This window comes from Bos indicus x Bos taurus, chromosome 4 (assembly GCF_003369695.1).
Source record: "Bos indicus x Bos taurus breed Angus x Brahman F1 hybrid chromosome 4, Bos_hybrid_MaternalHap_v2.0, whole genome shotgun sequence".
NCBI classification, from domain to species: domain Eukaryota; kingdom Metazoa; phylum Chordata; class Mammalia; order Artiodactyla; family Bovidae; genus Bos; species Bos indicus x Bos taurus.
In genome coordinates this window covers 68594893-68611616 of record NC_040079.1, presented here as the reverse complement: position 1 = coordinate 68611616, position 16724 = coordinate 68594893, and the positions used below count along the sequence as shown (strand labels likewise).

The window sequence follows — 16724 nt, the reverse complement described above, 5'->3', positions numbered from 1 at the left end:
TGAGAAATGAGAAAGAATATTTAGGCCCCCCTAAAGAGGACGAAATATTTACTGAAAATTTGCCTAACCTGGGGAAGGAAACAGACATCAAGATCAAGGAAGCCTAAGAATGTTTCAAATAAAAGGAATCCAAAAAGACTCACATCAAGACACATTATAACTAAACTGTCAAAAGGTAAAAGATAAGGAGAGATTCTTAAAAGCAGCAAAAGAGGGACACTGCCAAGACAACAGAGTAGAAAGACCATGAGGCTCACCTCCTCTCATGGGCACACCAAAATTACAAGTATTTATGTAAATACTATCAGTGAAAAAGACCAGAACGTCCAGAAAAGATGTTATGCAACTAAAGAGAAAAAGAAGGAACTGCAAAGAAATGGGTAGGAGTCTCAGAACCACAGTGTAGTTAAGACCAATAGTCCCAGGTGGGTGACACTACCGAGAGAATCACTACAGTCGCATCGGTTCTCCCCAGGGAGTGAAGGGGACCAACCCATACTGGGATCCTCAGATTGGAGAGCCCATGCTGGGAAGACAGCCCCAGAATGCCTGGCTTTGAAGGCCAGTGGAACTTACTTCCAGGAAACCCAGGAGGCTATGGGAAATAGAGACTCCACCTTAAACAGTGCACTCAGTATCTAACATGCTCTGGGACCCAGGGCAGAAGTACTAATTTAAAAGGAGCTTGATGAAACCTGATGACTGAGAGAGTTTTCCAAAGAGGCAGGAGGCAACTGAAGCTCGCCTTGGGGACACAGCCAGTGGCAGCAGCCATCCTAGGGGCTCATTCAGCTACCTGGACACTGGTGCTGGCAAGTTTGGAATCCTTCCTCTACCTTATTAATCCTAGGACCCCTGCCCCAGATCCCAGCCTGTAGGCACCAGGACTAGGGCATCTCAGGCCAAACAATTAACTGGGTGAGGACACAGGCTCATCTGTCAGCAGATAGGCTGCCTGAACACCACCTGAGCTCACAGCCGACCCTGGATATGGCCCTGGCCATCAGCGGCCCAGGACTGGCCCCACTCACCAGTGGACAGGCATTAGACCTGAGACCCAGGACCCTACAGCCAGATGGCCAACAGACACATGAAAAGATGCTTCACATCGCTACAGCAGGAAAGTACAAATAAAAACCACAATGAAGTATCCTCTGACACCTGTCAGAATGACTATAATCAAAATACAACAAGTAATAAATGTTGGTGAGTATGGGGAGAAAAAGGAGCCCTAGGTCCCTGTTGGTAGAAATGTAAATTGGTACAGCCACTGTGGAAAGGAAGTATGGGTGTTTCTCAAAAAACTAAAAAAAGAACTACCATATGATTCAGGAATTCTAGTCCTGCATATACATCTGAAGAAAACAAAAACACTAATTTGAAAAGATTCATGTAATTCATTCAATTGTAAAACATTCAATGTTCATAGCAGCATTAGTTACAATAGCCAAGATGTGGAAGCAACCTAGCTGTCTACATTTTGAGACATGAAAATGGAAATATATCAAAACTAATGGGATACAACAAAAGCAGTTCTGAGAGAGAAATTCATGGTGATAAATGACTACATTAAGAAACAAGAAAGGTCTCAAATAAACAATATAACTTTATACCTCAAGAAACTAGAAATAGAACAAATTAAACCCAGAATTAGTAGAAGGAAATAACAAAGATCAAAGTGGAAAGAAATGAATTAAAGTTTTAAAAGATAATAGAAAAGATCACCAATGCAATGGACATAAACTTGGGCAAACTTTGGGAGATGGTGAGACGCCTGGTGTGCTGCAGTCCATGGGGTCACAAAGAGGTGGACATGACTGAGCGACCGAACAACAAGAAAAGATCAATGAATCTAAGAAATGGTTTTTTGAAAAGATAAGCAAAATTGACAAATCTTCAGCTGGACTCACCAAAAATAAAAGAGAGAACTCAAAATCAGAAATGAAAGAGAAGACAACATAATTTATGCCACAGAAATACAAAAAATCATAAAGACTACTATGAAGAATTATACACTAAAATGGGCTTACCCAATGGCTCAGTGGTAAAGAATCCATCTGTAATGCAGGAGCTGCAGGAGACACAGGTTCGATCCCTGGGTCAAGAGGATCCCCTGGAGAAGGGAATGGCTACCCAATCCAGTATTCTTGCCTGGAGAATCCCCATGAACAGAGGAATGCAGCAGGCTACCGTCCATGCAGTCATAAAGAGTCAGAGATGACTGAAGCAACTTAGCACACATATACCAAAACATTGAACAACTTAGAAGAAACATTTAAGTTCCTAGAAGCATACAACATATCAAGGCTAAAACATGAAGAAACAGAAAATCTGAGCAGATCTATTACTAGGAAGGAGATGGAATTAGTAATAAAAAAAAAAAATTCCCAAAAAACAAAAGTCAGGAACAGATGGCTTCACTGGTCAATTCTATGAAACATTTTAAATAGAATTAATAACAATCCCTCTCAAACTTTTCCCAAAAGATAGAAGAGAGGACACTTCCAAACTCATTTTATAAGGCCAGTATTACTCTGATACCTAATGTCTAAAACTAGACGAGAACATGACAAGAAAAGAAATTATAGTCCAATATTCTTGATAAACACAGAGGCAAAAATCCTCAACAAAATACTAGCTAACCAAATTCAACAACACATGATTAACCATATTGTTACCATAAACGTCTACCATAATCAAGTAGGATTTATTCCAGGCATGCAGTGATGGTCCAGTCAATGCCTACAAACCAGTGTGTGATATACCACATTAACAAAAGGAAGGATAAACTCATATGATCATCTCAACAGACACAGGAAAAGCACTTGACAAAATTTGACATCCATCGCTCATAAAAATACTCAACCACGTGGGTTTAGAAGCAATGTATAATACCTTAACACAAGAAAGGCCATATATTATAAGCCTTCAGCAAACACTTTACTCTATGGCTTTTTTAAAAAAAGAAACCTTCTAAGATCAGGAAAAAGACAAAGATTCCCACTCTCACCACTTTTATTCAACATTGGAAGTGCTAGCCAGAGTAATAGTCAAGAAAGAAAGAGAAAAAAGCCATCCAAATTGAAAAGGAAGATGAAATTTGCATCTATTTGCAGATGACATGATATTATATATAAGAAAGCTAAAAACTCCACCAAAAGAACTATTATAATAAATGCATTCCATGCACTTGAAGGATATAAAATCAATATACAAAAGTTAGTTACATTTCTATATACTAATAATGAACTATCAAAAAGGGAAAATAAAAAGTTACATTTTAAATTGCATAAGAGAATAAAATACCTAGGAATAAATTTAGCCAAGGAGATGAGATACACATACAATGAAAGCTATAAGACACTGATGAATGAATTAGAAGACATAAATAAATGGGCTTTATAACAACTACCCAAAACAGGCTTCCCTGGTGGATCAGTGGTAAGGAATACACCTGCAATGCAGGAAACACGGGAGATGTGGCTTCAGTCCCTGGGTCAGGAAGATCCTCTGGAGAAGGAAATGGCAACCCACTCCAGTTTTCTTGCCTGAAGAAATTCATGGACAGAGGAGCCTGGAGGGCTACAGTCCATAGAGTCACAAAGAGCCTGATATGGCTGAGCAACTGAACACAACACAAACCCAAAGCAATCAATAGATTCAATGCAATGCCTATCATAATTTCAGTGAAACCACTATCACACAATGTTATTATTTTTGCCTTCAACTATCAAACATATTTTTAAGAACTGGAGAGAAGCAGAAGTTTATAATATATATCCATCTATTTACCATTTCTTTGCCTTTTATTTTTCATACCAGATTTTCCAAATTTCTTTCTTGGGTCATTTTCCTTTTAACTTAAAATTTTCCTTTAGCCATTTCTTTTAAAAACAAGTCTACTGATAATTAATTTTATGTTTTTCCTTCATCTGAGGGTATCTTTATTTCATTTTCATTCATGAATGTATTTTCACTGGATATAGAATTCTGGACTGAGCTCTTTTCTCTCAGAGCTTTGAAAAAGACTGTTTCATTCCTTTCTGCTTTCACAATTTTTCATGAGAAATCTACAGTCATTCAAATCATCATTTTCCTTTGTTCCTCATAAGTAATGTATCACTTGTCTCTATTGTCATACAAGATTTGGTCTTCCTCTTTAGGTTTTGGTAGCTTTGTTATTATGTGTCATGGCATGGATTTCTTTGGGTTTGTCCTGTTTGGGGTTTTTGAATCTCAAGGTTTTTGCCTTTGACCAAATTTATGAAATTTTTAGCCATTAGTTCTGCAAATATTTTTTGTTGCAATGGACTGTTTATATTGTTTCAGAGATTCCTGAAGCTTTGTTCATTTCTTTTCACTCTTTTTTTTTCCTTCTGTTATGACTAGATAATTTCTACTGATATGGCTTCAAATTCACTCACATTTTTCTGCCATTCCAATATTGCTACTGCCCTTATTCAGTGAGATATTTCACTGTCTCACTGTGGAAGACAGTACATATTCTTTCAGTTCTAAAACTTCTGTGCGGGTCCTTTTTCCATTTTCTGTTTCTTTCCTGATGTTTCCTATTGTCCATTTGTTTCCAAAGTATTCATCTTTACTTCTTGGAGCATTTTCATCATAGCTGCTTCAAATGTCTGTATGAAACGGTGTCTGTCCACTGTCTTTTCTAGTCACTTTGGAATGTTACAGGTTCTTTGTATGTCAAGTCATTTTTTGGCATCCTGGACATTTTGAATAGAATGTTGAGACTCTAAGTCTTGTTTAAATCCTATGAAGAATGTTGATATTCCTGTTGTAGCACATAATCAAGCCAGTTGGGTTCAGGCCAAAAATTCTGACCACCTTACCTTTCTGTGGGTTCTTGCTCTGGTGTTATTAACATTTCAGTTTTCAAGTTTTGTAATGCTATTTCCATGCCTGCCTCCATGTGTAAAGCCCAGTGGTTTATCTGGGACCTGACAGAGGTATATCCCACTGTTCTTTTCTCAAAGTATGATTTTTAGAGTCAGATCCACATGTGCATACCCTGGGAGGTCAGCATAGGAGTTCACATATACCTTTGTGGGATTACTTTCCCAAGCTCTTCATTCTGTATGTGATTTTCTAGATACTTTTGGGTCTTCTGTTCAGAAACTGTGGTTTTAGTTATTTCACTCTGTCATATATTTCCTGTGACTATACCCTTCTGGAGCCACACAACAGGAGAGAAAGAGAAAGGGGAGAAAAGCCATGAAATTTTGTCCCACCTTCTTGGTACCAAGTTCTTCAGTGTGGAGAGGATTTTTCCCATCTCTTAAGAGTTTTAGGCACATGTGGGTCCTTGCTGCTGCTAATGCCATTACTGCCAATACCAACTTTCTAGGGCATGAGTTATGAGAGACATTGGGGGCTGGGGGAAAGTGGGATTTTCCCCACTCTCTCTGAGTATGTTAGGAGTTCCTTTTAGGCTCCTTGAATCAAAATTCTAGAGACTGTCCCTGGAGATCTCTCTGCCCTACTCTAGTATTTGCATGCTTTGGGTCCAGGCTGCATGATACCAGAGGAGATACAAAAAAGAAACTTATCACTTAGTCAACTTAAAATGTCAGTGATTCTTAACCCATTCACTTTTCAAAGTGAATGCTTCACTGCTACCATTCACTTTTCAGAGTCCTCAAATAGCTTCTCTCTGCAATCCTTCCACATTGTCTAGCAGTACTCAGTGGGAGAAACAGCAGATTGTACTTATTCCATCTTACCTGGAATCAGAGTCCCTTCCTGAGTTTTGTGCTAATGTTATATATTTTCCTTCTACATGCTTTAAACCTTGTAAGATATTATAGTTGTTTCAACAGTCAATATTATTTTATATTTTCCCACAGACTTACCCTTCCCAGTGTCCATTCTTTTCTGCAATTTCATAATATCATCTGGTATAATTTTCCTTCAGCCTAAAAAACAGACTTAATACTTATTTTCTTAGCTTTTGTTTGAAACTATCTTTGTCTTCATTTTTGAAGGATCTTTACAATGATTATAGAATTCCGGTTTAGCCGTTATATCATTCTACTGTCTTCTGATTTCTGTTGATTTCAGTAGGTTCTGTTGAAAAGCCAGTCATGTATCAGGATTTCTCTCTTGAAGCTATTGTGTCTGTCTTTTGATGCAGCTTTAATAATTTCCCCGTCTTTGTCAGTCATTTGTGTGATTTGCTTAAATATGGTTTTCCCTGTCTTTATTCTTGAAGTTTATAGATTTCTTGAATATGTGGTCTGATTTGTTTCAGCAATTTGGAAAATTCTTATTTGGAAATATTTTCTTAGTCCCATTCTCTTTCTCCTCTTCTTCTAGATATCTAATTACAACTAGGTTAGACATTCTTATGCTATATCTTATGTTCTGTATTTTTATACCCTTTTAACTCTGTGTGTGTGTGTGTGTGCATTAACCTGAATACTTTTTATTCATTTCTCTTCTTGTTTACCAGTCCACTGTTCTGCTGGTTCTAGATAGTTCAACCCATCCATTCTCAATTTCAGTCTTAACTTCCCCCCTGCCCTCAGTTCTAGGATTTTCATAAGTCTTCTAACATGGGTTCCAGCTCTCTGTTAAAATTATCTGTTATTTTTTGAACTTTTAAATTTTAGTTATTTTGCTGTCCCCAGATAAATCAAAACTAAATTATTTGTGGGTCTATTTTCTGTTGGTTTGCTTATGGGGTTTTTATTTTGCTTTTTGTAACTTTTAGATTTGATGCTAGATATAATAGATAAAAATTTGTAGAGACCCAGAATGAAATTATGTTCCTCCAAGGAGGGCTGCATTTTCTTTTGGCTTGCAAATAGAGAACCCATGACTCAGTTTGATCCTGTCAAAGTGGGTTTAACTTCACTGGGACTGCTCTGTTTCAGTTTTGCCCTTGCTCATGAACTGTAGTCTCTCCCAAGGTAAGGGAAAGAACAAAAGAAGACCTCCTCTTTCAATTTTGAAGGATATTTTCACTGATTATAGAACTCAGTGTGGACCACTTTTTGTTTTCAGCATTTTAAAGATGTTGCTGAACTGTCTTCTGGCTTCCATTATTGCTAGTAAAAAGTCAGTTTATGACATGTATTCTTGTTCCTCTATATTTAAAGCATCTTTCCCCTCTGGCTGCTTTAGAGATTTTTGTCCTCCTTTTTTGAGTTTAAATTGTTTGATCATGATGTAGAAAGGCGTGATATGCTTTGTATACTTATGTTGCTTGGTGTTTTGGGGTATGTAAATGATGTGTTTTATGATACTAGATAAATCTGGTATAACATATCTTCAAATATTTTTGTCACATTTTTTTTCCTCTCCTTTCTTTTTGTAACTCCACTTGCCCAAGCCTTGCAGCATCTTGTCATAGCTATATTCCGCTCAGCTCTTGGCCAATCACTCGGGGTTAATTTCCGTGTAGACTTCTTGGGCCCTCTTTTTCACAGCTACATATTTTCAGATATTCACACATCTATAGATACCTATATTCAGATATTTCAGATAGTCTACCCTGCCCATCTCAGGTACTTCAACAGCCCAGACCTCTAAACCCTCCCTGCTTAACTAAGACTACCACTCTGCTTGCACCACCCCTCCTCCCCCAAAAGTCTCCTTCAGCAGAAAAATCAGGACAGGTATGGGACAGTTACGGAGCACACTCCGTGTCTTTTCCTTCTGTCAAAGACCATGGCTGTGTGCTGCCTATTACCCAGTGCTTGAAAAGACCTGCCTTATCATTTTGTCCAGGTCTTATAGTTTTTTTCAGTAGGAGAACAAGTCAGGTACCTATTACTTTCTAAGGTAATAGGTAAGTAATAGGCAAGTCTTTGGTGCCTGTTAATTTAAATGCACATTGAGATTTAAATGATTGATATTAGAACTTGTCATAAAAGCAATTTCTGACAAAGAATAAGTAAAAGTGAAAGAGTTAGTCGCTCTGTCGTGTCCAACTCTTTGCGACCCCATGGTCTGGAGCTCACCAGGCTCCTCTGTCCATTGATTTCTCCAGGCAAGAATACTGGAGTGGGCAGCCATTTCTTTCTCCAGGGGATCTTCCTGACCCACGGGTCCAACCCAGGTCTCCTGTACCGCAGGTGGATTCTTTATCATCTGAGCCACCAGGGAAGTCCTATGAATCCAGATAGTATATCAAATAAAAACATGGGATATATATCATTAAAACTTTTTTTTCCTGCTAAGTATATCCATCTAAGAGAATCATATACATAAAAATAAAGGTTAAGTTTGAAATTTGAAGTGTTTTCATTGCCCTTAAGGTCTTGCTCCCTTTCCCCTTTAGTCACTCCTAAATTCTTTATTAATAAAATTTATTAATAAATTTTTTATGCATATGATTCTCTTAGATGGAGATTTAGCAAGCAAAAAAGGTTTAATGACATATATTGTTTTTATTTGATATATTATCTGTATCATTATATATATATAATAATACTAGATTTAGAAAGCAAAAAAATACAGTTTTTCTTTCCCCTCCTTGATCTGTTCTGTTAATACACAATGTTCTTTTAAGATCATTGATTCTAAGTTGGAAATACTAGACTTTTGAATCACTGGTTAGTGAGTAGCTAAATCGGGGTCACTGCCTTAGGAAGAAGCCAGTTCAGACTGAAACACAAATGACTATTTGGTTAAAGAAGTAACTGTCCATTTTTAAAGGGTGGAGATGGCTTGCTAGTAAATTAGTTTTCCCTCTGCCCTGGGAGATTAGACAAACAATGGATCTAACTAAGAAAATAGACTGACTCATTTGGCTACAATGCTATACTAAAGTTACAAGTAAAGTAACATTAATATCCAGAAAGAGAATTGGGTTCTGTATACAGTAAATGAATTTTACAATCAATTCAATGAGAAATAAAAAATGAGATATTAAACGCACAGATCTAAAGGCACGTTGACCTCTCTCCTAACTCATCATCTGTTATAGCAAGATGGAAATCATGTGCAATTTACTTAATTCTTCCTTAGAATGGTAGTTTTTATTGGAAGAGAGGTGAAGTTTGTAATAACTTTCTTTCCTCCTAATTTTCTTGAGCATTTCCCAGCTGCTAGCAGTGAGCACTCCATCTCAGTACAGATGAGGTAGGAGGAAAGTCAGACCTGCTGGGCAGGTAGAGAATTTGTACAGGGCTAGTTGATTATAAGTGAATAGGGGTGGAGAATGTTAAAGACAGACTCACAGACCTGGAAGTCACCTGGTCAAGACTGCTTCTAGATAGGACAGGAAGAGGTGTCTGTGTGAACCTTTCTCACATCTGGATTTAGCTTTTCTTGAACTTTTTTAGCCTTCACCATTCACCAAGGCTGATTTCTTCTCTGCAAGTCATGAGGTACTGCTCCTGCCCCAGGATAAAGTCCTTTGGAGTGGATTTCATTAGTTTTGGGGATGGTCCTGATCTCATTCCAGGAGGTCTGTTTCAGGTTTAGGTCATTTCATTGGCCTCATCTACAACTGAAGGGCAGATCTTCTGGCCACTCCATAACTCCCTGGGTGGGGAGGAAAGGCCTCTAAGCTGATAGTCACACTCCTTGTATTTCTAACTCCCCTCTACTGGGAGATGCGCTGAGGTGGGTGGAACTTGAGTGTTTTAGATAGTTTCAGGTCTCACTGTCCAGGAGAAAAGCACAGACAGCCTACCTTTCCCAACATACACACCCACACCTCTGCAGTATTCACTAGTCGCTGGTAGAAGTGCAGGGACTGTGGACAAAAGAGAATGGAAGTAAATTTTAGCTTACTCTTCTGCTTCACCCAGGAAAAAGGTTTATGAGTATAAGCATAGACGTAAATGAGATATTTCTTGCTGTTTGGTGCCTACCTCATCACTCTCTTCTCCCCTTAACTGCCACCCGCGCACAGACACACACACAACCAGCTTGTGCACACACTGTGAGCAGAAACACAACCCGCTCCTCCCCTGCCCCTCCCTCCCTCCCGGCACAGACCGATCAGAACTTCCCCTGGGTCGCGGCCCAGCGATATGGAGCGGCCCTGGCGCGGAGCCCTGCTCTTCCCGAGTCGTGGGTGGCGCGGTGCTTGTTTCCCTCCCCTCCCTTTCCGGACCCAAACAGGGATGTATCTGGGTCAGCCTGGGAGGGGCTGGACCTGCCAGGGACCAGCGGTTGAGGGGCGGTGGTGGGGAAGGGGTGGCGATGACAGCATCTTTCAGGTTTTTGGCTTTTCTGAGATTCGCCCCGTCCAGCTTCTCACCTCGTTCGCGCCGAGCGAGAGCTGATGCTCCGGCCAGTCTCGGCTCTTGGAATAGGGTGTGGGGAGAGCGTGTCCCTCCTATCTGGACCGCCACCCCTCCATTCTCTGCGAACAATACAGCGCCCACCCAACCCCCAACACGCACACACACTCCCCAAGGCATGCTCCGCGGGCAGGCGGGCGGTGGGTCCCCCCCGCCCCAGGAAAAGAGCAATGGAACAGTTCACGGCCGCCGCGAGTTCCTGGTCTTCCTTCCTTTCCGGTGATAAACGGCGGGGCTACAAGCCAGTTGCTGCTCAAGATGCTCCACCCGCGGGCTCAAGCCTCTTTCTCTGGGCCCGCCGGGGGCCCAGATCAGGACCGATGGCCTCTTTACCTCCGCAAGGCGCAAAAGCTGAGCGCCCGGGCGACAAGAGGCGCGACCAGGGCTGGGGCGCGGACCCTCGGCCGGCTCCTGCTGCCTCGCTTCCTCCCTGCATGCTCTTTTGCGCCAGGGAGGAGCTGGGTGTGCGTAAAAGCCGCATCTTCCCCAGACGCTATGGCTGAGTACGCCTGGGTGAGGTCCGGAGGGTCAGGGACCTTCCTGGCTCCCGTCCCTGCGAGCTCTGTATATAAGCCCAGCACGGAAGAATCAAGGCCACAGGTCCTCATTTCCTTGAGGCCTGGCCCCTCCCTCCCCAACCTTGCCCTCCTTAGCTCCAAATTTACAAGTGTTTGCTCTTCCTTTGGGTGTTAGGGAGAGAAGCGGAGGAACGAGTTGAAAATCAGCTCTGGGGTTCTGCCTCCTGTACACAGCTATCTCTTTACCCTCTCCCTCGTTTCCCCACATTGCACGCTGCGGGACTTCTGTAGCCTCGTCTACCCCGAGCGCTTGGTCCCGCAGCTGGGCACCCACTGATGCTCTTTGACCCGGAGCTTCCCGAAAGGTGCCTGCCTCCGCGGGTGCTCGAGGCCACACGGAGGTGTTTCTTCCTCCCCACCGCACTTCACCCACAGACCTCTCTTGCCATCATTTCATCCACCCTTATATAAAACACCGCTCCCCCCACCCCCACCGCCTCCGCCACCCTAGCCGGCGCAGCGCCCCCTCCCTCGGCTGCGCCTGGGCGGGCAGGGAGCTGAAGGGACCGGGACGCGCCTGAGGCGCGCAGAGCTCTCCAGCAGCCCGCGCTCGCCGCGCCTGGGGAATTGGCTGTGGGCGAGGCGGCCCGAGCTGGCCTTTATCGCTCGCCCCGCTGGTCGCTTGAAACTTTATCAGCGAGTCTCGCCACTCGCCGCAGACGCGAACGGGGGGCGGGGGCGCGGCGAGGCGCCGGCGGCCGTGACGAGGCGCTCCCAGCGCCGAGCGCTTCTGCTCCGGGCACGCATGGCGCCCGCACACGGAGTCTGACCTGATGCGGACGCAAGGGGGTTAATATGAACGCCTGTCTCGTTGGAATCTGGCTCTGGCTCCCTCTACTCTTTACCTGGCTCAGCCCTGAGGTCAGCTCTTCATGGTGGTAAGTCCACGCGCACGGGCGCCGAGGGATTTTGGAGATGGGAATCGAGACCGCACTGGTCACATAGATCCTTCCCGGCGGCGCTTCCTCGCAGCCGTGGCAGTCACGGATTCCGACCCGATCCCAGCTGCTGCCCTCTCCTATCACCCCTTCGCTTTTCCTCGGAAGGCCATTCCGGCTTTGACAACTCCAATCCTTCCACCACTACCGCCACCCACTACACACACACTGCCCCTCAAACGAGAGCTCGGATGTTTGGTTTATTTGGATCCAGCTGAGTGACAGCAAAATCGGGATCTTTTAGACAAGCGCTAACCGGGTCTCTAGCTCCACTAGCAGAGACGTCTGTGTATGCGTGCGCACGCGCGCGCGTGTAAACTCACCTCCAAAACTACAATCGTCTCCCTCTGCTCCCACCCCGCAAAACCCTCAAGGTAAACCGACGGGTCAATTCAGGCAGGCGCGAGCCGTGGAACCCAAAGCGTGTGATTTTGCATTCTCTCCCGTCCTTCCACATTCCTAGTGCTTCACCCCAGTGGGGCGGAAGAACATTTTGCTGCCCCCAGGTAGAGACTACCACCTTAATAGAAAGCTCCAGAGGTCGGGGACTCTAAGACGTTACCCTGTTCGAAACCAGTCACCTCAAAGGGTAACTTTGCTGCTGTCCCTTTATACGGTAATCTTCTATTTTGCAGAGTAAAGGAACTTTGAAACCTAACAGGTTATCATCCTTAAATGTTACAAGGGGAGAGGCTCTCCCCACCCACAAACTCTTCTCCATCTCCTTCTGATCTTGAGAAGAGAGAGTTGAGAACTCTCTAACGTTTTTGCACCTAAAAACTTCAGACCAGACACTTAAAACTCGATTTAGAAAGATCGGTTATCTGTTATGAAGTGCTTTTTTTTTTTTTTTTTTTTTAAAGAATCTGGCAAAAGGAATCTTGGCCAAATGAAAGACTAGAGCAGGAAGCTTTAGGAAGACACGAGCTCTCCAAAGAAGCAAGGCAAAGGGTTGATAGGAAGAGGAGTTCAGTTCCTTCCTAAGCTGCTTTGAACAGAAAGGCGTTTAGCCTTGACATTGCTGACACAGGATCAAAGATTGATTTATCAGAGTGACCATTTTTCAATAAAATGACTATTTCTGTTTCCATGGGTATATAAACATTATTTACTGCCTAGGCTTTTTGTCACATTGTCTCTCAGCTGTCACTTAAATATATTTTTGGGGAGTCACAGCTGTAACGATTTTATGATCATATAAAATAATGAAAATACAAGAAAAAGACATTCTCCTTGTTTGATCGCTTCAAAAGACACCTATGGCAGCTTGGGTTATATAAAAGGTACCTTTCTAAACATTTCACAACTAATAGAGAACATCTGGGTAGAGATGATGATGTAATTTTTTGTTAAAGTTTCTTTTCAAAAGTACTTTATGAAGCTATAACACTGTTTGATTCTTCCAAACATTTAGTATCCTTAATAACAATAGAAAGATTTTTTTTCCAAGGGTTCTCTATAAAAGTCAAAAAAGAGCTGGAAAATGGAAATATTTAAAGGATTCTTTAGTAGGAAAAGAATGGCATGTCTGTGCAGAGAGTGTAGCATCAGATCCCAGTAGGTGCTGATTAGACAGACAGTTTCTTTAAGACACTTAAACATCAGATCAACAAAATGGCAGTGAGGAGCTTCTAAAGGTCTACTTCCTCCAAAACCAAGTCTGGACACACTGTATATTGAGATCAGAGCCTTCTTGAGAAAAATGTTTTCCAAAAACCTGTTGGCCCTTCCCCTCTCACCCCATTCCTGGACTGCAGACCTCACCTCTCCCACTCTGCCCAGAGCCTCATCTGGTGGTCTTAGCTTCGTGGCCAAGAAACAGTCAGCACTTAGTTTTGGGGTGGCTTCTACCAGATCACTTACCACACCTGCCGTGCCACTTCTCCCGTGAACTTAAGTTTAAAAAAACAAAACAAAACAAATTTTGCTTTCTAGTATCCCCTAAAGGATAAAGAATTCATATTTGAAATGCTGTTTTGAACTGTTCCCACTCCGGGGAAACACCCTGCCAGGCCTTGCTGTTCAGTACTCTCCCCAACGTTGGTCCTTCCTAGGTACATGAGAGCTACGAGTGGCTCCTCCAGGGTGATGTGTGACAACGTGCCAGGCCTGGTGAGCCACCAACGGCAGCTGTGCCACCGACACCCGGATGTGATGCGTGCCATCGGCCTGGGCGTTACTGAGTGGACGATGGAGTGCCAGCACCAGTTCCGCCAGCACCGCTGGAACTGCAACACCCTGGACAGGGATCACAGCCTCTTCGGCAGGGTCCTGCTCCGAAGTAAGTCTCGCCTTCACACAGCTCATGGGCTCTGCCCTCACATACACACACCCTTATTTGGTCTTCACAGCCCCTGCCCATCTTGTCTTGCATTCTGTTCAGTCGAGAAGCTTGTTCTGTTGGGTGCCATTGGCCCTATTTTACAGATGTGGGCTCGAGAAATCAAGAAGCTTGTCTAAAGTTTTGGAGGAGGCTGATCATGGGTCAGGATGCAGTGTTCCTTGGCTCTGTCCATCCATGTCCCTTCATAACCCTGCCTGTCCCTCCAGGTTCAGATTTTGTCTCTAGGAGAAAAGGAAGCAGCAGCCACAGAGCACTCTTGACTTTTAAACTCTTCTTTCTGGGACCTGACCCTACCAGAAGGATTTAGCAGAAGATTGGGAAAGAATGCCCACATCTTTTATTGGCCATAAATGGTCATTGTTACAATAACAAATCAGTGTGATTGAAAAGCAGAGAGAAACCTCTGCTTGTCACCTTTGACTTCCCATTCAGCTACTCAGTCTTGGGTCACTCTGTTTCTGAACTCCACCCCCCCACCCCCACCCAGTAAACTGTAAATTCTGTAAGGCAGGGACTCATTCTGCCTTCTCTGCATCTTGCTTGTATCTCATATGTTGTAGGCAGCACTCATTCATTGAATGGTTGAATGAATGAATGGATAAACTTGCAGTGAGTACCTATTCTCCAGGTACGTTTTAGGCAGAAAGATATTTATGGAAGGTAGGGTGAGACCCGTGAATACATCAAGGTAGACCTTCGAGATATTGAAGGTTTGGTTCCGGATCACTAGTCACTACAGTAAAGCAAGTCACATGAATTTGTTTGGTTTCCCAATGCATATAAAAGTTATGTTTAAATTATATATATGTGTATTACATTATGTATACATGTCTATTAACTACTGTAAAAACAATGTACATACCTTAACTTTAAAATACTTTATTCAAAAAATGCTGTCATCTGACAATGCAGGGTTGCCATAAAGCTTCAGTTTGTAAAAAAAAAAAAAAAAAATCACAGTATCTGTGAAGCGCAATAAAGTGCAATAAAATGGGGTACGCCTGTGGTTTCTTTACTTTTTTTAGAAAGCACATTGAAAATTATATAATTACATAATAAATGTTCTGAATGTGGAAAGTAGCTCACTAGCTTATATACAAGCAGAGAAAATTAACTGAAAATCAAATCCTATTAAAAAAAAAAAAAAAAACCCATCCCTTAACCTGGCCTTAGCAGTTTCTTCAAGAAGCAGCACATCCCATTTGCTACTGGGAAATCTGACTGAAAACACAACAGTCTATGTGTGAATCGCAGAAACAGGAAGCTTTCCTCTTGTTTTTGCCCACCGCCCTCCCCTACCCCCTTCCTAAGAAAATCGTTCAGGCTGTGCACTTGGTAATGCTTAACAGAGGGTGTTTCTATCATGTAATCATCATAGCCCTAGGGTTTTATGAGGCCAAATGCATAACTGAATGTCTCTAAAAATCCCCCAAGGGCGTAGTGCTCTCACTCTTAGTGTATCCCTAAAGTTAATTTACTGCGATATTCTGCACTTTTATTCTCTAGTTTAAGAACTATATTCTTCTGCATTCCTTTTGGAGTTTCGATATGACATCGCAAAATTTTTGAAAGGATGATAATAATAAATTTCAGCTACATGGAATTTTAAGACTTCACCTAGATTAGTTCACCAGTGAATCAATCAAAGTGCTGGACCTTGTCAAAGAGAGTTTGCAAATATCTGGCACAAGAAATCTTTGCATATATTATGTACAGGCTCTCGGTATTTAAGATGTATTAGGAGTGTTCCTTTTCAAAGTTCTCACAACTGATTACAAATTATAATGACTACAAATTAAGAGTAGCTCTCATTTATAAAATGATCACCTATAGAGTCTGTCTATGAAAATCCATTAAGATGTCTTCATAATCAAAAAAAAACCCTTTAGATCACAAATCAAAGGAAGCAAGTTTGACCACTGATCCTAAAGACAGTATATCTCCCAAAGCTGGAGATTCATTCATAAAATACTTTAACTTAATATTGGCAATATTGGTTTCTTCAGAGCTGTACTGTGGCTGAGAGGGGAAAGGTAATAAATAGAGAAAGCATAACAAGTTTGACTCAATCTAAGGCTTCAGGTAAATTAGAGATTATAACTGTATTTCCTTCAGATTTCTTTCATATGAAGCCGAATGCTCTGCCAAAGCACTCAAAACTTAGAACACTCATGCTACACAATTTCTTTCCAATCTTCATAGAAGGCCAGATTTCTTCCTGGACATTTATGTAAACTCCTGTGACTGTCAGTGATGATTTTGTGTTGGTTATGGGAAGGCTGAATTTGGCCTAAGGTAGCTTATCCTGGAAATAATCACAAAATTCCAATGAAGTTATCCAAAGAGTTTTCAATTAATTGCTTGGAGGGAAACTCACATCTTAGAGTTATAAAGAAGCCTCCTTCGGAAACCTAAGTGTTCTCATAGATGAATAGGAAAGGCAAAGGGCAGTACCATATACGAGGAGAACCTAAAAGTTACTAACATACCCCGTGGTCACAGAGAAATGGAGAACATTTGCTTCTTTTTCTTCAGAGAACAAGAGTAAGACCAGAACGATTTTTAGGAACTTTTGTAATTTGCT

The 16724-nt window shown here is 42.1% G+C and overlaps 1 protein-coding gene across 1 annotated transcript in view; it reads left to right on the top strand.

Moving 5' to 3' along the window:
* Positions 1-11358: 11358 nt before the first annotated feature.
* Positions 11359-16724, top strand: part of WNT2 (Wnt family member 2) — a 43899-nt gene continuing 38533 nt past the window's right edge. The window contains exons 1-2 of the mRNA XM_027539610.1: positions 11359-11736; positions 13851-14077. Of these exons, the coding sequence (XP_027395411.1) occupies positions 11654-11736; positions 13851-14077 (310 nt within the window). The 5' untranslated portion in view covers positions 11359-11653. The remainder of the gene's footprint in view (positions 11737-13850; positions 14078-16724) is intronic.